The sequence below is a fragment of the Aplysia californica genome, unplaced genomic scaffold, assembly GCF_000002075.1.
Source record: "Aplysia californica isolate F4 #8 unplaced genomic scaffold, AplCal3.0 scaffold00020, whole genome shotgun sequence".
In the NCBI taxonomy this organism is placed as follows: domain Eukaryota; kingdom Metazoa; phylum Mollusca; class Gastropoda; order Aplysiida; family Aplysiidae; genus Aplysia; species Aplysia californica.
The window spans coordinates 1,201,070-1,223,347 of record NW_004797290.1 but is presented as its reverse complement, the minus strand read 5'-3'; the positions used below and the strand labels follow the sequence as shown (position 1 = coordinate 1,223,347).

The following is a 22,278-nucleotide window of genomic DNA, read 5'->3' as shown; positions in this document are numbered from 1 at the left end:
CGCATCATTATCGTCGATTAAGGCACAGGGAGGACTTCTGAAATGTACCCTGCATGTCCTTTGAATCAGGGAACAAACCAATCTGACATTTCAGGCACTTAAATCACAAATCAGATTATTTCATGGGGTGAATTCCCGATCTGACATTTACAGTGGCCCCAACTGCACCCGTTACTTCTTTGGTCTTTGGGGGGGGAGAAAGAAAGAACGGAATGAACAAATGTTTCTCATAAACATGGTGAAACAAGGTTGAAAAAAGTGCAGTTAAAAAACTCATACACAAAAGGAATGTGCCAAGTTTAACAAACTCTTCCACACACTTGAAAAAAGACTGTAATAGAAAAAGTCTGCAAAATGTAACATCTCTATACTATGTGCATACCCTAGCCCCCTACTCCTTAAAAACAAACAACAAGTCGACCCAAAACTAACCCCCTGAAGATAGTTGACATAATGCAGTACAACTTCTTTCTAAACTACAAACTGACTGTTGTATTTGTGTAGTGTAAAAATACCAAGGAGGACTATATAACCCATAAAGCTTTCAAGATCGTGATTAAAAGCATATAAATTTCTTTCCACTACTCCACTGCTGAAGCTGACAAAACGCTTTTTATTCATTTTGGCGCCACCTTTGTTTAAATTGCTAAATTGAAAGCATTATCAGTTACCCTACTTGCGTGAAAAATTCAAAGTGAAACTATGATTGGTTTTTTAATAAATTAGAATTCAAATTTCGGAAGAACGCTATTTCAAAATGATTTTGCTGACAAAAAGCTTCAGACCTCGAAAGTGCTGGCTGTGAATTTAAAAAAAGGGGTTGTGTCAGCTAACGACAGTACAGTGACGTTGTAACAGAACTTAAAATAATAAAGTAGAGTCTGCTTGAACTGAAATCTGGGGGTCTGCCCGACTTTCTCTGGTATAGCCGGGTTCTTGGTTTAGAGGGGTAGCTCAAATAAAAGGAAAAAGATCAAAGATTGAATTTTCTGTTGGTTTTCCCCTATTTTCAGATTAACCATGTTCTGTTTAAGCAGACTCCACTGTATGTAGTAGACATAAATTTGCACATACAATAGGATGTAGAGTCATAAAGGATCCATCAGCTGCAATACATTATTGAGCCTGGACCCACCACACATACAACCAAATGTAGAAATTAAAAAAGAAAAACAATGTCATCAAGTGACACTCAAACTCACAGTGCGTAGACAAAGTTATAACCTTGGTCCTAAAATCTATGACTAGTATAAAAAGGGAAGAGACAAAAGCACATCTGACAAAATTATGTTGCCAGACAGTCAAAAACAATTATTCTTTGTTACCATGTTCATTAGAAAGCTTCAGTGTAAATTCTGGAATAATTTGATCGACATTTCAATCCAAACATAAGAAATATAATTCTTATGATAAAAAAGTATGTGACTTTCACAGGAGATGTGAGATTCTACACGAAGAAACATGCAAAGCAGACAAAAATTACGATGTAACCTGAGTAAAAATGATATTTACGATATAATAAAACATGAACGCTGACAAATAAAACATTTGCATTCCTTTATGCATCACCTTCAACACTTTGAGTAGGAGATATTATTTTTTTTAAACTTACAGAGGCTTCAAGAAATACCCCAAAGTCTCAACAGGGATAGCTTATCCGTTTCATGACAAGCAAAATTATGTCACTTCTGCAAAATTTCGACATTAAGTACAACAACAGCACACTCTGAGATTTTAAAGAAGAACATTTTCCACAAAATCATCTCTTACTAAGACATACATTTTTTCAAGGAACATATTTATATCATGTAAGAATGTTGTTTTGATTTGTTCGTTTGCTTAACAATGCTTACAAACTTTTATCTCAACAACGTAGTTAAGTGGGTATAATGTTTTAAAAATCTGATCACATAAAATATTTGAGAATAACATGAAAAGAACAAAGTTTCCGGAATTTCAAACCTGTTAAGAACAGGGACAGACAGCCAATGATTTTTCAATAACTTCAAAAGTCTTTTAATCCTACCCCAAATTTACTCAATCCCTGGTAGGTAAGAGACCAACATACAGTAGTACTGTACAGGAACATGCGTATATGGAATAGTGACTGATGATTAAGCAAGAGAAAAATGTTCTTTAACAACAAGTAACAATGACAAGTAACAGAACCACGAAAATATTCAGCACAAAAATGTGTTCTTATTCATGCTTCAGAAATTGCTTAGGGAATGTACTTCACAAAAATATTTTAAAAACATAACAAAATTGTGCAACAGATGGAATGGGGCATTAAAAGTAATAGACTACATCCCAGATATTTTTGCTGCACACATCAAGAGTATAATTTCTCAACTTATCTGGAATGTAACAAACCATGAATTTATTAAAAAATGTAAGAAAAATTCATGAAAATACGTGATAAAATTTTAAGATTCAAAATACTCAAGTGTAATTTTGATTTTGTATAATAATAATTTCAACAAATTGTAAAAAAAAAGAAAAAAAAAAGAACCAGGTAAATGTATTTGTAATCTGATTGTTAGCAGGCACTGGCAGTATATATATATATATATGGAAACTACTAGATAATATAAGTCTACACAATATATGTGAGGCAGTGTGATGAAATCAGGCGTTCATCAAAATAACGAAATCGGAGAAAAAGACTTTTCCGCCAGTTTGGACATCTTTATCGAATATTTATTTTTTGGCTTAACCTCTTTTATGCCCATATGAAAACACATTTCCATGTGAAATTTACGGAAAAACATTTATAAAAAGCAGAAAATAAGCCATTTTTCAGTTTTCAAAATCTCTTTATCTATTGGAGTTACAAAACTTTGGCAGCCATTTTCTTGCTAATTTCACCACTTACACCAGGCGACATCACTACCTTCAATTGCAAATATCTTGATTTCTATTCAAGAAAAATGGATGTTTATTTCATTTGAAGCAAGGCAAATTACCAGCTTTCAGATGATACCAATAACTCCACATGCCCAAAAACTGACAAGCGCCTGATTCCACCGCGTCGTAACACATATTTTCTCACCATGCATGACATCTCTATATAAATGCATTTCTTTAGAAAATACCCAGTCAGAAAAACATTTGTCGCCAACACCAGTCCCTGTATGGACACAGGCTGAGCAAAAACATGCCTTGCTCAAAAGGTAATCTACGTCTTTCCATACTTATTTAAAACTTATTTCAAAACACAGGCTTCATTGTGTTAAACCTACAAATAGCCAAGGTGAATCACAATGAAATTCTAATAAATGTATAGACCTACTCATTAACAAATGCTCATACAGACGAGGCAACAACCTGTTTTACAGTCCTGCACACCACATAGCTCATCACACCACATAGCTCATTTGACTTTGTCTAGGTTAGAATTTCAACAAAACTAATCTTTTATTGCATTGCTACTGCATCTCTTACTTTCAGTAAAAAGAACATGTTTATTTATTGTTAAAAGAAATTATGTATGCACCACTGATAAGCATGGCGTGGGTTTGATGCTCCTTTCAAACACTATAAGGTTATTTAAGAGATAAGGGTTTGGAGAGCTTCGAAACTCCCCAAACAAAGATAACGACGAAGGCATCATTGTGGATTCAAACCAGGGTCATTCACACAGTAGTCCAGTATAACAATCGAGCTAAGTAAGCACTCATAAACTACTGAAATGAGCGAGTTTTTCTTCGAATGACAAAATTGACATCATGTCAAGCAAGGCCAACAAGATTAGTCTTCACAGAAAAAAATCAGGCAAAAACTTTTACCATGAAGGGGGGAAAAACATTAAGTACACGATATTGAATGGCATATAATATAATTTCTTGGAACCGTGACCAAATACTCCACTGTGTATGTTTTTTACAGTCCCCATCAACACATATCACCACACGGTCGAACCTGTCCATAATGGTCACTGAAGATCACAAGGAGAAAAAGGACCATTATAGACAAGTGACCGCAACAAGGATAGGGTCTGAGTTATGGACACTTACAAGACTTGACAAGATCAACAGATGGCTTAAAACTCTTTATCTCTTATCGTTTCTATTCATTTGCGTAAAAATTGTTATATTATCTATCATAAAAGCTTCTTTGTGTTAACTGAACGTACACACTCAGTCTGACAGGTTGGTAGAAAACTTTCAAAGCAAGTCACGACAAACAAGTATCAAGCCTGATTTGTCACGAAAATGGCTGATCATGGCCATATTGGACAAGTTAGGGAAAAAGGAATACAGGAAAAATGAAAGAGTGTCATGCAACAGTGGCCGTTCACACAGATGACCGCTGAGGACAGGTGCCTGCAAAGGCAGGCTTAACTCTATGAGGGGCCTGGCGGCTTCTATCCAGCCTGTCAGGACCAATCTGGGCTCCAGTATACTTTAAGAAATTCCATAGAAAAAAACCCAACATAAATACACCTGATAACATCCTTTTACTACTATTTTATACGTTTTAGATGTGCAAGTAATATATGACTTAGACCAATGGGCGATTTTACCAAAATCAGCCAGAAAGAAAATGCTGCAATGGAAGGCATCTTATAGTATTATAAGCATTGAACCAAACTAATTCATTTTTTTCATTTAACCCCTTCATGATTTGAATGGCTCATATCAGTTCTCTACTTTTAAACCACTTTGTGGTCATTGTAAATGTATTGTGCTTCAATAATATTGTAAGTGAGAGACAAGGACAAGATGACAATTTGCGAGGAAAAACAGAAAATGAAATTATATAACAGATGGTAAATGCACTAACAAGTAGGCAACAACAACAAAACAAAAAAGAAGGGAAAAAATTTCAATCTTATGACAAATCATTATGTGACAATAGTTTTGCAATATTTCCTCCAGAAGATCTTTTCCTGTTCCATCCCTGTAAATTCAACAACTCAACAGTGAAAAACCTTGTGTTATTGCACAGCCAAATTCTCAATGCGTAATTTGTCAAACTTGCTAAATCACATTTTTTAAACAATGTTTCATTGCACTGAAGTTTATAAAAGAGTAAACAAAGATGAAACAATGACCTGAAACATGGAATGAGTCAAAGAAAACATCAGTTGTCAAAACTGCTTCTTTTTTCACTTCAAATGGAACAAGAGTTTGGGTGGAAAATTCCGAAAGTCTCCTTTGAACAGCATATTGCCGGACAGCAGAAAATTCCCGTCTGAAATTGGTATACTCAGAATGTGAATTCCCAGAAAGGACAGGCAACTTTCTGACTTTACTTTCTGTGAAATCTATTTTCAGGTGACTGGCTATGTCTACCACACCATTGGATAAGACCCCCATGATAATGTATGGTTTCCCCCAAACATAAAACATTTGTGATTGTGATTGTGTGGAGAGGAGGATGTAATGTAATACAGAGATACGAGGCCACTCCGCAGCCAGCACCAACAATAATCATTAGGATCAAGACCAAAATCAGCTGCTGGGTACCCACTTAAACCAACTTTGAATCCAAAACTGCAGCAGGATTCATGATGCTACCTTTCTATGCCAGGGAGTTGTCCGGGCGTGGGACGACGAATCCGAGTCCGGATGCTTCCAGCTGATGAGGATGTTCAATGGCGACTGTGATGCTCTGTGATGTCGTTTGTGATGCCTGTTGGGCCTGTGCCTGAGCATTGGCCTCAATGTTGGTGCTGACTTCACGCAGAATCTGAAGAGGCAATCATGTTTAAGTTGAAGACTTAGGGGGGGTCTAAAACAAAATTAATCAAGATTTCTAGAATTTATAGAATACATATCTTCATAGCATGGGACGAAATGTTGATGACAGCCCACAATATGTTGCAAGACCAATGGCAAAATCTACATCACAGGGTGAATAGGACAACATTATGATATATTTTTAAAAACCCACAGAAAATAGTATTATCTACACAGGAATAAAAAGCCAGGAATTATACAAATATTCAACAAATGGTAGGCCTATATTGTAAATTTTTAGTAAAATGGAACAGCAGTATAGTAGTCTGGAGAGAAAGAAAGAAAGACACAGAGAGAGAGAGAGACCCAAATAGAGGAGAGAGAGAGAGAGAGAGAGAGAGAGAGGAGGAGGGAGAGAAGGAGGGAGGGCGAGAGAGAGGGAGGGCGAGAGAGAGGGAGGGCGAGAGAGAGGGAGGGCGAGAGAGAGGGAGGTAGGGAGAGAGAGAGATAGAGAGAGAAAGAGAGAGAGATTGAGCAAGAGAGAGGGAGATGGAGAGGAAGAGAGACAGATAGAAGACTGACCTTTAAAGTGTCTTCAACTTCAGCCAAACTCCTGTCAATCCAGTCCAAGGAACCTGGCATCTGGCAGGCATTCTTCGTGACCATGACAAGGTGACTCACAGACAGAACCAATGCTGTGAACCTGCAAAGTGGAAGTTTGTCCAAGTTTTTGCAACAGTAAACCAGGCAACATATTGATCAACCACTGACAGCGTCAATAAATGCTACTGTCTGCCTTTGAAACAAAACATACGATAGACCTACTTTCAGTACCAATTAAAACCCCAGACAATAACAATGAAAAAGCAGAAGGCCCTTATTTAAGTTCTCCATTCTCATCAAATTTCTACAAAGTGTTGTGAACAAGTTACACAAATACATTTTTCTTTGCTGCAGCATATGACATTATTCATATATTCCTAACAAGACTGCCAAAAAATCTACAAGAGAGATGTGGAACAATTTTTGTATTTATGTTAAAGTCTGTTGATTAAACTTCCTGCCCTTCATAGAAACACAACAAGCAACCAGAGAAAGTTGTGGGTTATTCTCTTTAATTCATTAATAATGACAACTCATATCAGAACACCACAAAAACTACATGAAATATCACTGTGTTGTCTTACCTTGCTTCCAACAACCTCGGATCAAGAGGGTGGCACAGAGACTGGACCACCTCATCCACTCTTGGATTTATTCTCTTGGCGGCCATCACAATCTCTCCCAGTGTTCCTTGGTTACGAATATGTGCCGCATTCTTCATGGTCATGCCAACCAATTGCTCCGTTAAGTGGTGGCAAGTCTTCAGGATGGACAGACAGTGAGGGACCAGCCCACTGAGGGAAAAAAGGACGCAAAAAGTCTTTAAATAAAATCCATTTGAAATGCATAATATTATATTTAGTACTGAGCATCAGAGGCCAGCCTCCAATGTTGTAAGAATGCAAAGCTAATTTACATCAAGACAAACTTATTAAACCATAGTAGTAATTTGTAGCCTTTCAGACAGAAGTCACAAATTCTATAAACTAACATTATATCACAAATCGATTTTAATTTTTCAACTTTTTCCAAGGAAGCCGGCTTTTCCTTCAAGGATACAATTGATCAAGCAATGTGACACTGCCACATTTTCACTTTCACTTCAAAAGGAAAAAAAATCCAACCCAGCTCCTCCACATTCCTTACCACAATAGCTGTTTTACAGTTTCTGCATGCTTCTCATATTATCTATTACAAAGTTTAGTCCTGATGAATAAAAAAATAAAACTAGCTGAAAATTAGCCAGTGGTAAACTGAAGTGGTTTGCTGAAAAGTATTCAGAAAAAAAGTCTATAGCAGAATGATGGAGCAGAAAACATCTGGGCATCACTAACTCTATAACAGAGAAGTTCTTGTTGTATGTCCTTTATTTTATGTTGTTTTAGTCAGCATTTTACAGAACTTGCAACGCAACTAGGACACATTGGCGCCAATGATTACATGTATTAAATAGAGAGTAACAAACAAAAAAAGGAGGAGAGATAAAGACGACAGAAGTTTGATTGGAAAGTAAGGGGCAAACCACACCAAAGCACCCGCCAACTACTCACATCATAAATATGTCCATAGACAGTTCTAAAAAAACAATGTGTAACATACCTTGCATCGTCAACCCACTGCTCATTGTTGAGGAGCTGTTCCAGCCGGGGGTTAGAGAGGTTCACATCTCCGAGCTCCACGTCCATGCCAGGCGGAAGGTTGAGACCATCTTGAGACTCTGTGATTAACTGAGCTTCAGGCCTGGAGTGACATAAAGTAAACAACAAAACATTTTTCAATTCAAAATTTTCATTTCAATGTACTATAATATTCAGAGAAAGTTTAAGCAAGAATACTTTCAGTGTCAAGAGAAAAGCAAAGCAAGGTGCAAAATGAGAAAATCCTCAAGCTACGGAAATTTGTTTCATTGAATCAAACGCCTACCCTTTAAAACTAATCATGTGTATGTTGGTTTGAGAAAAACAAGACAATATATTAATTCTGCACTTCTGAAAATGTAGTGAGATTGACCTGCAGCAGCACTCTCTCTCACCCATTACGGAGAGAGAAACAGGGGGGAGGGGAAAAGGGGAAGAGGGGGAGAGGGAGAAATATCATTAAAAACCCTTTTTCCACTCACATTCTAATTTTTTCCCCAATTTGCAAAAATAGGTTTGAAACCACATACAACAGAATGGACACTACATTAATAAGCAATGTTGGCCTAACCTTTTATTGAAACGTGTACAGTAGAACACGGCTATAGCAGAAAATCCTGCTCTAGGCGAGTTCCCGCTATAGGATTGCAAAGCGGAAAGTACTGAAAATTTTTACTAAAAATCAACATGATTACATCCCTTCCATATATATCAATAAAATTTGCGCTTTAAATTAGTCTTTCTTTTTCTTGTCAACTGCGTTGATAATCTTGGCCTTTAATTCAAGTGAGAAGAATTTCCTTTTTTGTCTTTGTTGGAAGCCATCTGTTCCTCAGTTTGTTGCTTGTGCTGTCTATCGTACTGGTAGGCCTACTGTAGAACTGGTGAAGTGGATATGTGCGTGCCTGAGCATCAACGATCGCAATCCAATGAATCAGGAATCACATACTACACGCTCTCCTCTTCTTTTACTTTTTAGCCTAGCCTAGGGTTATGGCCAATACACTCTTATACGGCACTGCGCATTTAGGCTATGGCAGATCACTTAAAATTTTGGAGTGGCTCACGTAACGCGTCTCTTCGCACTGTCTCTCTCTGCCGCCTGCCCAACCTCACTCATTACTGGACTGGCCAATCACAATGCCACACCGCTGACTGCCTGTTTGGATCCCGCCTACAGCCCCCCCCAACCCCATTCCCCACAGCGAGAGCTCGCTCGATCTCTCCAGCTGTATTCAAGTTGGGGTCTTTCCTTGCCCAGTTAAACCCGAGCACAGGTAATTGAGTTTGCATTGAAAAAAGGGGGATTCCGGTAAGGTTCCGCTGTAAGGATAGTCCCGCTGCAGTGGGTGCCGCTATAGTCATATTGTACTGTATAGATCTACATCACTTTTGGAGTGGTTCACGTGACGCGTCTCTCCGCAATATCTCTCTCTCCGCACCACCTCTCTCTCTCGGCCTACGGCCTGCCCCACCTCACTCATCACTGGACTAGCCAATCACAACTCTGCACTGACGACTGCTGGTTTGGAGCCCACCTACAGCCCCCCCCCCCCTTCCCCAGCTAGAGCTCGCTTGATCTCTCCTGCTGTATCCGAGTTCGGGGTTTTCCTTGCCCCGCTATATCCAAACATAAGTAATTGAGTTTACAGGAAAAAAAAGGGGGATTCCGCTAAGGTCCTGCTATAGCGGGTGCTGCTATAGTCATGTTCTATTGTATAATTAATCAGTTATTTCCATACCGTATCTTGGTATTGAGATAACAACTTTTATGCTTTCATTTCTTATGTTGTTGCTCCAAACATTATAAAATTGCTAATTTTCACCTCAGTCACTTTCATAAATGTAAAAATTCACAAACATGCAACAATTATCTCATTTAATATTATTGTTCAATACAGCTGTCTCCGCTTAAGATCAGCATGCTCTGGAGCAAGGAAAATGAAGCATCTTAGTCTTAGCAGATTCATATGGCGAAGAAACTACGGTGATTCATGGTCACGCCCACAATCTGTAGGCCTAAAATGATCTGTCAATATTTTGAAACGAACTGACATGACCCCTGGGTGGGTATTTAACCTATGGCAAGCAAAGAGTCGTTAATCTAAAAAGTCTTGATGCTTTCCATCTCTGACCAAGTTCCCTATTCATGTCATATTACAGTCATAATGCGTTGTGACTGAACTAATTAAAATCCAGTCTGTCTAGCAAATTTTGGTGTAGAGGTGAAAAACAACTGCGATGGTTAGGGAAGCAAATTATAACATAGCAAGTGTTCCGTTAAAAACTAAAGAGAAACACGTTAGATTCTCACCTACACTCCTTGTGCTGCTGGGAAATCAAGTCTTCCTTCTTACACTTGAACCTCACAAATAAAACCACCAGGAAAATGACAGCTCCAATAAAGACAGCCAGAACCCCTATTGCTATGGCCACTACTAGATCCATTGTATCTCTGTTGGGGAAAAAGATAAAAAAACAAAGTTAGAGAAAGCAATTTAGTCATTCATGATTTTAAAAATGGGTGAACATGGGTAAGGAAAGACTTACTCTTTCATTGCCAGGGGTACGTGTTCCTACTGTCAGCACTGAGTCTCAGTGTTAATGAACTCGCAGTGTAGATCAGGCTGGCTCTTGACATATATTTCAGACCCACGGGTCTTCCATCACATAACTTTTTCTCCCTTCCCTCATTCCCTATCAATCTTACTCACAATTCCGAAAAACTTGCAAATCTAAGTGAAAAAGAGAAATTTTCTATTTTTAAAAAATGTCATTATGGTGTTAACGTTTTGTGAGAACACCCGGCCATCCTCAAGACTAGACTTGTGTTTATCGATCGCATGCAAGCCTAGCAGTGAAGTAATTAATAACAAATTAGGTATGGATATAATGTGCAACTTTAATTCCTGAATTACATGAATCCATGCAGTGCTTGTGACAAAAACTTCGTAAAGAAGAATTAGAGCCACGTGATTAGCATTACTTGATACATGAAATGTCATATATAGAGGCAACCATGAGCGGAAAATTTTGCCAAATTCATACACACATACATGTTACGGTACAAGGCAATAAAATATGTATAAAGGGGTTAAAAAACCTGAAATCCAAGTCCAAATTAGTAAAAAAAAAAAATTTAAAAAAAAAGCCTGCAACTAAAAATTACACACACTGAGAAACATTGCCACTCAAACGAATACAAAATTATTAAATATGTGTTAATAATACTCGTTTCCTTCAAAATAGTACCACTTTCAACAAGTTTCTATAACAATAACTTTGACCATTGTAACAACAATCCATCCAGTCAGAACACTCTGACAGTTGTTATCTGATCTCACTGCTTTGATTTTGATGAAAACAAATCAAGAACCAAACTAAGTTTCTACCTAAAAGCTGCCACTATAGATTTCTCCACCCCATGAATGTGCTTGAAGTGAGATAATCAAGTAAAACACTGACAACAGTTATGTGTAGGTGTGTGTGTGTACGTAGCAGACTTGTGGATACCTGTTTGAATTTGACAAAACAATAGCCACACTGAAAATATCACGTACCACTTATTACATGGCTCGCAACACGTTAACAAGAAGTGAACAAAATGACTTGTTTTGCAAGTCCATTTATGAATAGAGAAAGGCAGCACCAAAGTGTACTGTAGGCTAGCTTGATTGATGATGAGGAAAGTATGGGGGGGGGGCGCAGTCATGTCTTAGGATTATAAAATATTTAGCTCATGATGGTGATGGAGTCTATCTCGGCAAGGCTTATACTATCGCAGTGGCTACGTTCACAGCGCACTGAACGTAGTTGTCAGGCTACATTCACAGCGCCCTGAATGCAGTTTGCAGGTTCTGTTGAGGCTACGTTTATGGCACTCAAGCTTCATTTAGACAATGTCCACTGTCGGTTTAAGTAAGCCGGTTTTAGTCAGTGACGACAGTGATATATATATACATTAATATTTTGATCTGCTTCAAGCGTTCCATCCCATGAGATAAAGGAAAACGAAGCAGTGATCCTTCACCGATCGACCATTCGTTGTTTTCCCTTACACTAAGCCTGAGCTCTAGCTCAGAGCTTACCAGTGTAAGGGAAAACGACGAACTCTCAATTAAATGCAACAACGCATTAGGCGGACATGACAAAAATGTATACGCCAACCAAGATGTTTCAATTGCCCTATCTCGCATCCGGGCGAGACTTGGGTGCAACCTTGTGTTAGCGTGTGATGGCCCGTGATAACAATAACGAGTGCAGACTACATTCACGGCACGGCACCGTGAACATAGCCGCTGCGATTTATACTATACTATACTGCTCATGGGAAGGACTTCCGTAACGAGCAACCACCCCAGCAAACACAATAAAAAAGAGACACCTTACCCTAACCCTCCATTCTACTCTGTCTAGTGGTCGCTCGTTACGGAAGTCTTCCCTGCTAACTAGATCTAGATTTCTAGATCCATCTATCATTTACACTACACTAACCACAATAAGTCCAGTCACTGGCTTTAGGCCACCTCTATTCTCACCCGGAGTGAGAATAGTGCAGGCGAGTCTTGTGGCTATTCTCACCCGGTGCGCGTTCACCAAATTTTGCGTTCAACCTAAACCACAGAATTCTACACTGTGATAACAGAAAAATTGTAGAATTCTGTGCGTGAACAAACGTTCCATTACAACTGTAGCCTACTAAAAGCGCACAATTTTGTCTGTGGGCAGTGGAGAGAGAGAGAGAAAGAGAGAGAGGAGTAGCGCGAGAATTTCCGGGCAAAACAAAATGGCGACCCGCGTAGTTCGGCTCGATTCGAAAAGTTAAATAGCCGTAGAGTCTAGCATCTTTGTAGACAACCAAATTAATTTACTTTTGTGTTTTAACATCATTTTTTAACTTTGTTTTGGTCAATTTGATCGTCCACACCGATAGACAGTATTCAGAAAGAGACAGAGAGAGAGAGAAGAGGGGAGGAGTTGATCTTGCGAGAACTTCCGGGCGGGTGAGAATAGCCACTTTCACTGGCTTAAATTAAGTTCACCGTTACTTCAATTTCAACAAAGTTAACTATCGACAATGACAACAAGATACAAACAAGGCCAATGAGACTGACAACCCCCGGGTCTGAAGTTAACTGTCAACAGTTCAAAGACAATATTTGACAAGGCACAGACGAAGCCGTGAAGACGGACAATCCCCGGGTCTGCTTGTTGATGTTGACCCTAGAACCCGAGAATCTAGAAGATCTAGACTAGATAGGGCGTCCAAACTATACGACTTTATTGGGTATATAGCTCATAAACCTAAAATAATGGCTTGTTTGTACTGATGAAGAACTATACACTCTTCAATACGCAAAACTTGTCTTTTGAACTTTCTTACCCAGGCAGAATGTTTACCCAAGCCCAAAGCTCCACTCCTTGAAGCGGAAGCAATATTGAGGGGGGACGGGGGAAGTAACTCTGTTGCTATTTGATCCAGCTGGTCTTTTTTGCTGATATAGGCCTAATATAGAGTCTAGTGATTCAAAAATAAATATTCTAAAATAATAATTATTAGCAATGAGATAATATATTTTCATTATTGAAAGTGTAAAAGTCATTATCTTTTGCAGATTGATTATGTGTGGTGTGCAAGCTGTGCTTGCCCTTTTAAAAACTTTCCTTGAGGGGGAATTCGCTTTCTGAAACAGCAGTCAGATTTTTTTTACATGAAAACATTTTAGGTCGTGATAAGCCGAAAATAGTATCATAACACGATCACGTGATGAGAAATTGTGCGATAGCTCTCCACGGTCCCGACGACGTTTTTGACTTTTGTTCTGTCTTCACAGACAGTTGTGCGAGAGGAACTTGTGTGTATATTTTTGCTGATTTGTACAATTTTTCATAATTATTTAATTAGTACTTTTGTCAGGCACCAGGAACACCCCCACAATAAATGCAAAAGAAGGGGGAGCTGTGTGGATATGAGGTCTAGAATCTAGATTTAGATCTAGTCTGTGAATCATTGAATGTAAGATCTCTAGTCTAGATATAGAAATCTAGTAACTTAGTTGGTTAGTCTGTAGTCTGTAGCACTGTCGTTGTCTAGTGACTGGTCTGAGCTAGATCTAGACTAGTGAGATGTTGCTACTAACACCCTGGACAGAGTCTACTGTTTTGCGTTGTAGAGAATGAACTTATAAACTGAACAGCCTAACCTATGTGGAGAGACAAATGTATTTGAGATCAAAACCAAAGTCGTGATTATACTCTGATCATTTGCTGAGGAAAGTTCCATGACCATAGAATTGGCCATTGTCGAAAAGAAACAGATTTGTAATCTGTTCTTGCCCAAATAATAGTCTAGATCTAGAGTTATGTGTTCAAAATAACAGAAAAGTCAAGCACTATTCACCTTGAGAATGCTGCACAGATTGCTGGCATCATCATCTTCTGAGAGGTTGAGGCCGAGGGAGGAAGTCATTGAGGTATGATTTCTCCACTTTTGAGTCTTCTAGATCATGTGGCATGCATGGTCAGGTTTGATTAGATACATTTAATTGTTTGGGTGCATCAAAAGCTGAGATTTGTACGATATGACTCTTTAGTTTGAGGGAATTTGAAGCCATTTAGCAGAAATGTTAAGTGCCGAAGAGTGATGGATTATGAAGATTAGAACTTTAGCCACAGGAGGCAAAACGGTTAGTGTAGATCTAGTCTTTTTAAGATTCGGATGATGATAGGCCCTCTCAAATCAAATTTCATCATTCTTATAAATTAGCATATATCTAATGAGAGCTGTAGAAGGCTAAGAGAACAAGGTGAAATGAAATAATATAAATACATGCAGCTGGACTGAAAGTACTGTGTATCAGCATATATATCAGTATATAGAGAACTTCATTCTGTTAAATTCTCAAGTCACAATTTCTTTTACAGTTCATGTCCCAGCAAATTATTAATAGTAATGATCATAGCATTTATTTACATTTGTAGTTTTAGTCAGGAAAACAATAATTTTAGTACATATGATAATTATATTTCATCTGATGTCTGTTCCCTCCGCAGCCATGTGAGGAGGTAGAGGATGGACAACCACATAACCCCTACACTGAAATTTTGGTTCTTCAACATCACTCTGATATCATCCGCATCCTGCTACGCATCAATGACCGAAGGTAATTTACAGTTCAGTTACTGGTTGAAAAAACTGGAAATGTGGATTGAAAAGTTTCTGAAAATCGTGCATCAAAAGAAAAAGTATTGCTTTTAAGTAAAAATATCATTTTTCATGGTTTCGCTTTAATGTTACTTGTTCTTGGCGCTTTCCCTAATGCTTTTATCCTTTCAGACAAAATCTGGCTATGAAGAAGCAGTTCCAGAAAAGAAGTCAAGGTGGTACAAAGAATTGTTCATATTCTTGCATTATAATTGAAATGATTTTAATATATTTCCAGTCTGTTGTACTTGTGAACGACTCTTTTTCAGGTTTGTGTCTGCTGGAGATGACAACAAAGCTGTCATATGGGAAGTACAGGTAATTGATTTTCTGTACTTTTCTCAAGTGGCACATAGTGTTCAGAGAAATAGATGCTCTCCTATGACCTTATGCAGTTGCGAGTGCTGTAAAACCCCATGCTAAACTAAAACTAAAAGAGAAATAGAAGGAGAAAGACAGATAGACAGACACTCATTTTTTCTGTTTATGTTGTCCGTATGTTGGCTTTGTGAGAGGTGGGTGTTAGTGGTTGCTTAATGGGGCAAGAGGTTTTGTTGGAAACTGACCTGTGAAGTGGAAAAGACAAAATTTGAAAGTCCATTCGAAATTCAAAATTGTCCGAGACAACCACCCATTGTTGAGGGATTGTCTTATATACCTGTGGCCATTATGGCAGGCCTGACTGTATTAGATGTAAGAGAGATTTGTGAGGTGTCAGGTAAGCATGTATGTACCGTAGCCAGTTTTGCCTATCTTTTGCTGTTATAATATAGCTTAAATAGGGAAGCAGAAAAACTCAGATGGTTTCAGGGCTAGAATTGAGAGGACAAAATTGAGAAACAAAACAAGTGATAAGTGGGTGTTTGGTAGGGGCTCTGGTGTGGTTTGCTGCTTCTTTCCCATCAAACGTCTTTCTCTCTCCTCCTTTCTTTGTGTTTGTTACTCTCTTGTAACACCACTTATCTTTGGCACTCGTATGACCGTATTGTGTTGCAAATGCCGTAAAACGCTTTCTAAAATAAACAAACGAGTGATAAGGGTTAGACAGGGAACGGCTATAGTGTTTTCTTTTTTTGTCATGATTCTGCATTAGAAGTGTTTTATCCACATTTTATCTTTTGTCTGCCAGTATGGGAAGAGAATTGCTACACTTATGGGTCACACTCATCCCATAACCTGCCTCCTTGTGATGCCAGCTGATGACGACAATGAAGAGCCAGTCATTATTTCAGGGTCATCAGACAAACAAATTAGAGTAAGTAATAAGTTGTTTAATAGAGATAGGAAAATGATAATAGTACTTTAAGTCGTTCGTTAATAGCATTTTAGTTTTTTAACATTTCAAACAATGTGTAGTTCCTTCGACATTATTGGAGACGGATTCAGTCATTAGATCGATTTGTAAAAATGTTTTCCCTTTTGGCAGACGCATGTTTAATGTAAAGTGATAGCTTAATTGTAATTTTATTCAGTCTGTGGGAGAAAATTTTTTATTTTTGTAAGCATATTGCTGATTTTTTTGCTTAGATTAGATAGCGTAAACACGGCCTCGCGGGCACTCGTGGCCTTTCAAGAGCGTGAAATTAGGGTAATTCAGATCGCTAAACATCGCCACATTAACAGAGTAGAATTACTATAACATGGAGCCTAATTTTTTTCAAGACTATAAGATCATTACAATTCAGTATTTTATCGCCTCAAACACGATGATCTGTCGTTATTTCGACAAAAACACTGAGCATTGACCCGGCCGGCGCCGCACCGGCCCCTGGGGCGAGCGAGTCTGCTCTATACGGCAGTGTACCCCGCGTGTGATGCTCAGGGGATATAGGCCTTTCATATGGAACAGATAAATTTGGCATACAACTACTTTGAAAATTTTGTTTCTGGTACCTACTTAGATATTCCTCAAACTCTCACTGCCGGTTTCTGAGAAATCAAATTATACAATAATATGTACTTATACATGTGCATTGTATAATGATTATTCCTTTGACTTTTTTCATGATTCATCGAAGAAAGCTGAATATAAATGATAGGAAGGTTGTTCCTTCAGATTCCCCCTGCCCCCAAATCTATATGATATGTTTTTATTTTTTATCAATGTACTTTTTGTAAAATAATACATTCTTTTTTCTCTGAACTTATTTTTCTCTTTGAGAATAGATAAATGAAACCTTGTAATATTTCAGATATGGGATTCAGAAAATGGAGAGTGTCGTCAGGTACTGATAGAGCATGGTGCATCAGTGAGAGTAAGTCTATTGTTTTATGGCTGTGTTGAACACATTTGTCCATTCCGGATGTGTTTTCAGTTGTTTGTGCCTGACTGTATCATATGTGAAGAACAGTGTGGTGTTCTCAGTTAAAGTTAAACATGTTGTCTTTTTAAATGTTTATGTCTTTGATGAAGTCTTGACTGAGTTTTCAAATTTGAATGGTTGTGGGAAAAGTTTCAAGTGAGGAAGCACATTAAATGTAGAAACTTTTTTAGTTTAGTTTTAGTAGAGGTTTTACGGCACTCACAATTGCATAAGGTCATATGAGCGCCAGAAGCTTAGAAGTGTTACAAGAGAGTAACAAACATATAAAAGAAAAAGGGGAGATAAGGGCGATAGATGTTTCATAGAAAAGAAGAAGCAAACCACACCAGAGCACCTGCCAACCACCCACGAAAGCTTTTTGATTATGGAACATGCACGCACAAACACACACACACACACACACACACACACACACACACACACACACACACACACACACACACAGAGCACACACACACACCCATATACACACACAAACAAAATCTGAAAGGAAAATATGTGTAAATTTCATTAGGATGTGCTGGTTTGTTTTTTTATTTCAGTCTATGCAGCCTTTAGGTCCAGGGCTCTTTAGTGCAGGGGGTGAAAACTTGTCCCTGTGGAATCTGAATGGAGATCTTTTGCATTTCATCGGCAACTCTGCACAAGAAGGTGAGATACTGTTTTGAGGATTAGGTTGTAACTGTTTCAATCACGTTTTTTACATTACTATAAGTGAAAACATGGAATGAACTCCTGTTTGTGAATGAACACACCACTATCAGTGCAATAATTCTGTGGGTGTCTAGAATTTTTACAAATATATATATAGATTTTTGTGGTAATATAAGAGGAGGCCGATCATAAAAATAATATTGTTTCTTTTTTATTTTTAAAATGTTTCCTCCTATTTTTCATTGTCAGCTTGCATTTTTTGTCACTATGGAGTTTTGGGCTATATTGTTCATTCATGGAATTTGGACTATGAAATTTTGAAATAAACTTTCAGATTATGCTTCATTTTTTTTATTAATTGGAAGGAAGCTAGATGATGTGGCTTGAACCTGATAACTTTATTGGGGGAAAGATGGAGTGGCTGTGTGTTCTTACCTCTATTTTAAACTGTGGCAATAGCACAATAATTACTTTGAAATTAATATTTTCAGATGTACATTTGATGATCTCTATTAGACAAGAACGAATCATCACTGCTGCTGACAAAGAACTGTGTAAGATCTCTGTGAAAATGTGCTGCACGTAGTAAGAATTTTAAAGACATTGGAAATAGCATAGCGGAAAGGTCATCATGAAGAAAAATATTTACGCTTTACCTCTTTTTCTGGTTGCTTTTTTAGTCTTCCTCATTGTGATAATGCTTTTCATTACCGCTGTTTTGCATATACAGTCGAACCTGCCTTAACGGAAACCTATGTAAAACGGAAACTGTCTTAACGGAATCTCCGCGCTCTCCCCTTGATATATCTCTCTTTAATTACCTGTATAAAACGGAAACCTGTCCAATGCGGAAACGGAAAGAAAAATCTGCTCCCTTCTGAGGGTTTCACCTGTCTAAGACGGAAAATGCTTTGCCCACTCAGCCCTGTTGAAACAAAACTCGCAAGTTTGGTTCCGCCAGCTCTAAACTTAACGCCATGGCCATTCCGCTGGGCGAGGAAGGGGAGTAGGGGTACAATTTGGCGGTAAGATGTTACCCCATCATGTGAGCCCTGAACGATGCAGATGGTCAGTGTAGTGTGGGTGTGAAATCTCATGACTGCCCGTGAGAGTGCTCGAGTAGCGAGCCACTACGGAAACTTTCCTGGGTAGCCAGAAGTCAGAGGTGTGAAATGAGATTCACCAATGCCTGCCGCCCTGATCGTATGGCCGACCGAGAAAAGAGTTCCTCGAATCGTTGTTACAATGATGGCAGTGAGGGGTGGCATTGGTGGGTGGGACCAGAGACCGTTGGGTGGGACTAAGTCTGGAAGCAAAGGAGATGTTCAAACGTTTCTGTTTTTAACAGGTCGGACAGTGGTCCTATGAAAGGCAAGCACTGGTAGTAATTGGATAAGTAAGACTGACGTATGTCATTATCAGACAGGATAGCAGCTGAGAGGTGTGAAGTTTTGACCACTGCTTTCCGATCGGACAAGCAATCCTTGATCCCACCGGCTGGGCCTTTGAACTCTCCCCCCCCCAACAAATTCCCCCTGTCTAAGATGGAAAATGTCTAAGACGGAATTTTTTCCCCGCTCCCTTGCGATTCTGTCTTACACAGGTTCGACTGTAATATAATGTAATGTTCAATAATCATTCTGAGCTAAAAGAATAGTAATGCTTTAACCATGGCAAGTTTGTATTAGATTTGACCAAAACTGATGATTTTTATTAGCTCTACCAAGCAATTGCTAGGAAACGTCTGAACAGTGTTTGTAATTAACCGCTGAGTTTGTGATGTAGACAGATTCATGCTTTTTTTTGTGGATAAATATGTTGAACACAATTAATTATTTTATTGTTTTGAAAAAAAAAAAGACTCATTCTTTTTTTCTTGCACTTGTCTAGAATGCTTTTTGTGTAGAACTTATAACAGCTGATGTTTGTGTATTGAAAAATTTTAACTAAAATATGTTTCTTTTTTTCTTGCAGTTGCGTACAAATTGAAGCATGAAGTTGATCAACATAACAGTAACAGATTTGAGTTGATCAAACTAAAGCAATTACAGTCCCACCGTGAGGCCATTCATAGCCTTGTTTCTGTCTCAAGTGAGTGGTAATGTAAATGTTTTCTATGTTGTGAACTTTTTTATAGTGTGATGAGATGGTAACATTTGTTTCATGATATGTTGGGCCCCTGCTACGTTAGACTCCTCTCCTCCCCCCACCAGGACAGTGCTACTGACTGAAGTGTCTTTAGGCCATTCCCAAAGGGAGGATATTAACTTGTTCTAATGCACAGTAGAATTGTAAATGGGCTGATTTATTAATGTCATGCTCATTCTGTACCAGAACAACACTGGGGGAACTGCTGTTTTTTCTTTCCTCATTTTTACTATCGTCATTTTTCCGCTACTTTTTAAAAATGTTTGTCACTCTCTTGTGAACTACTATTTCCAGGATGCCTTGATAGTCAAAGCAGACTTTGTGCTGTTGGGGCTAGAGAGGTGAGCAGAGTAAGCCTGATTCCCCGTTTGGACTTCTCTGTTGGCATTAACCCCTTGGCGCTCATATAATGACCTTATGCAGTTGCGAGCGCCGTAAAAACCTTACTAGAATTAAACTAAAAAAGACTCCTCTCTTGCAAGGTCATATTTCAATTTTTGTGACTGATTTTTCCACCTCCAAATACAGTTGGACATGGATAACTCAAACACGTCAGGGATTGACAAATGTTTTCGACACATCCATGATTTGGGTAAACCGATAAAGAAAAATGAAAGGAATATCAGTTAGGGAATGGCAAATTGTATGAGCTATCCATGATTTAGAGTTTTCCTTGTTGGTGTTATCTGTTTCTGAATATGTGAGGCAGCATGGTTGAATCAGGCTCTCGTCAATTTTTGGGCATGCAGAGTTATTGGTATCATCTTAAAGCTTGTTCACTTGTCTTTAATTGGAGTCCGTGGCAACTGAAAATTTACAGTTTTTGTGCCTTTATTCAACGTTTTTCTGAAAAATCCACACAGAAATGAGTTCTTTAATGGGCATGAAAAGTCTTGAGGCAAAAAAAAAAATTGGATAAAAATTCACCAACCTACGGAAAAATGCAAGTTTCTTCACTTTAATTATTTTGACGAGAGCCTGATTCCACCACGCTGCCTCACATATAATTCATTTTCTTTGTCATGCATTTAGAGGGGGGAAGCGTCTACATAATCAAACAATCATTGTTTCCCTTCTGTAGGCCTAATTTGGGACCATCGTTGCAGTCAAATACACCCATAGATGTTATAAATTTTTAAAGTTCAAATATGAGTCATGTGTACAACACTCGAAACTGTTTCATTACTACATAAATACCCTGCTCACCCCTTTCGGGCCATTTTCACAAGCAGTCACAAGCACTGATTATATAGAAGTGGTATCCGAGGCAACATGTACCAATGGACCAAATCCTATCTACACAACAGAAGAGCACGTGTGCTAGTGGATGGATATCAAGGATGGAAAATGCTGCTGCGACAAGGTGTACCCCAAGGTGGAGTCAGGTCACCTTTGGTCTTTATCATCTTCATCAATGACCTCATGAAAGAACTGCCCTAAGGAATACATGCCGCATTGTATACAGACGACCTGGTTCTTTGGTGCTCTGAGGAATTCATCACTACTGCCACATATCGTATGCAACTAGCATTGGGCAAACTCACTACATGGACAAAAACCTGGTGTGTAACCGTAAACAAAGAAAAGTCTTCTGCTACACTCTTCACTCTCAGCCAGGCTGAGCCAAAACACCTCACATTAGACAAAACCCCCCTAAAGTTCGAGAATCAACAGAAGTTACTTGGAATAATCTTTGACAAGCGTCTCACATGGAAACAACACATTCAAAATGCAGAAACTAAAGCCAGGAAGAAACTTAACATCATGAGAAAACTAGCAGAGACTCAGTGGGGAGCAAATGAGAAAACACTTAGACAGGTCTATCTTGGCGCAATCAGGCCCCATCTCGAGTACGGATCCAGTGCATGGATGACTGCAGCACAGACTCACAAATACACTCCGGAAAAAGTGCAAAACCAGGCTCTCCCAATAATCTCTGGAGCAATGAGGTCAACGCCTATAGAAAAGATGGAACAAACAACATCTATAGTGGCCCTGAAGAGGAGATCGGAATGCAAGGCCCT

At 38.6% G+C, this 22,278-nt stretch overlaps 2 protein-coding genes across 2 annotated transcripts in view; one reads left to right on the top strand and one right to left on the bottom strand.

The window, feature by feature from the left end:
* Positions 1 to 2,803: 2,803 nt before the first annotated feature.
* Positions 2,804 to 13,362, bottom strand: LOC101864193 (transmembrane protein 98). Its single transcript, XM_005090645.2, has 6 exons — positions 13,308 to 13,362; positions 10,239 to 10,379; positions 7,887 to 8,027; positions 6,872 to 7,081; positions 6,267 to 6,387; positions 2,804 to 5,694 (listed from the first exon to the last, which is right to left on the bottom strand). The coding sequence occupies exons 2-6, from the start codon at positions 10,370 to 10,372 to the stop codon at positions 5,527 to 5,529; spliced, it is 774 nt and encodes a 257-aa protein (XP_005090702.1). The 5' UTR covers positions 10,373 to 10,379; positions 13,308 to 13,362; the 3' UTR covers positions 2,804 to 5,526.
* A 100-nt stretch (positions 13,363 to 13,462) lies between these two features.
* LOC101863949 (WD repeat-containing protein 41) overlaps positions 13,463 to 22,278 on the top strand; it is a 16,136-nt gene continuing 7,320 nt past the window's right edge. The window contains exons 1-9 of the mRNA XM_005090644.3: positions 13,463 to 13,779; positions 14,305 to 14,397; positions 14,978 to 15,087; positions 15,398 to 15,446; positions 16,258 to 16,383; positions 17,321 to 17,383; positions 17,995 to 18,103; positions 18,598 to 18,660; positions 20,081 to 20,197. Of these exons, the coding sequence (XP_005090701.1) occupies positions 14,332 to 14,397; positions 14,978 to 15,087; positions 15,398 to 15,446; positions 16,258 to 16,383; positions 17,321 to 17,383; positions 17,995 to 18,103; positions 18,598 to 18,660; positions 20,081 to 20,197 (703 nt within the window). The 5' untranslated portion in view covers positions 13,463 to 13,779; positions 14,305 to 14,331. The remainder of the gene's footprint in view (positions 13,780 to 14,304; positions 14,398 to 14,977; positions 15,088 to 15,397; positions 15,447 to 16,257; positions 16,384 to 17,320; positions 17,384 to 17,994; positions 18,104 to 18,597; positions 18,661 to 20,080; positions 20,198 to 22,278) is intronic.

Bases quoted from the DNA above. Each gene is read 5' to 3' on its own strand.
- LOC101864193 (XM_005090645.2), bottom strand. From the start codon at position 10,372: ATGGATCTAGTAGTGGCCATAGCAATAGGGGTTCTGGCTGTCTTTATT. The intron at 8,028-10,238 runs GTGAGAATCTAA...ATGTCACTCCAG, and splicing joins CAGCAGCACAAGGAGTGTAG to GCCTGAAGCTCAGTTAATCA. The intron at 5,695-6,266 runs GTCAGTCTTCTA...TTGCCTCTTCAG, and splicing joins AAGTTGAAGACACTTTAAAG to ATTCTGCGTGAAGTCAGCAC.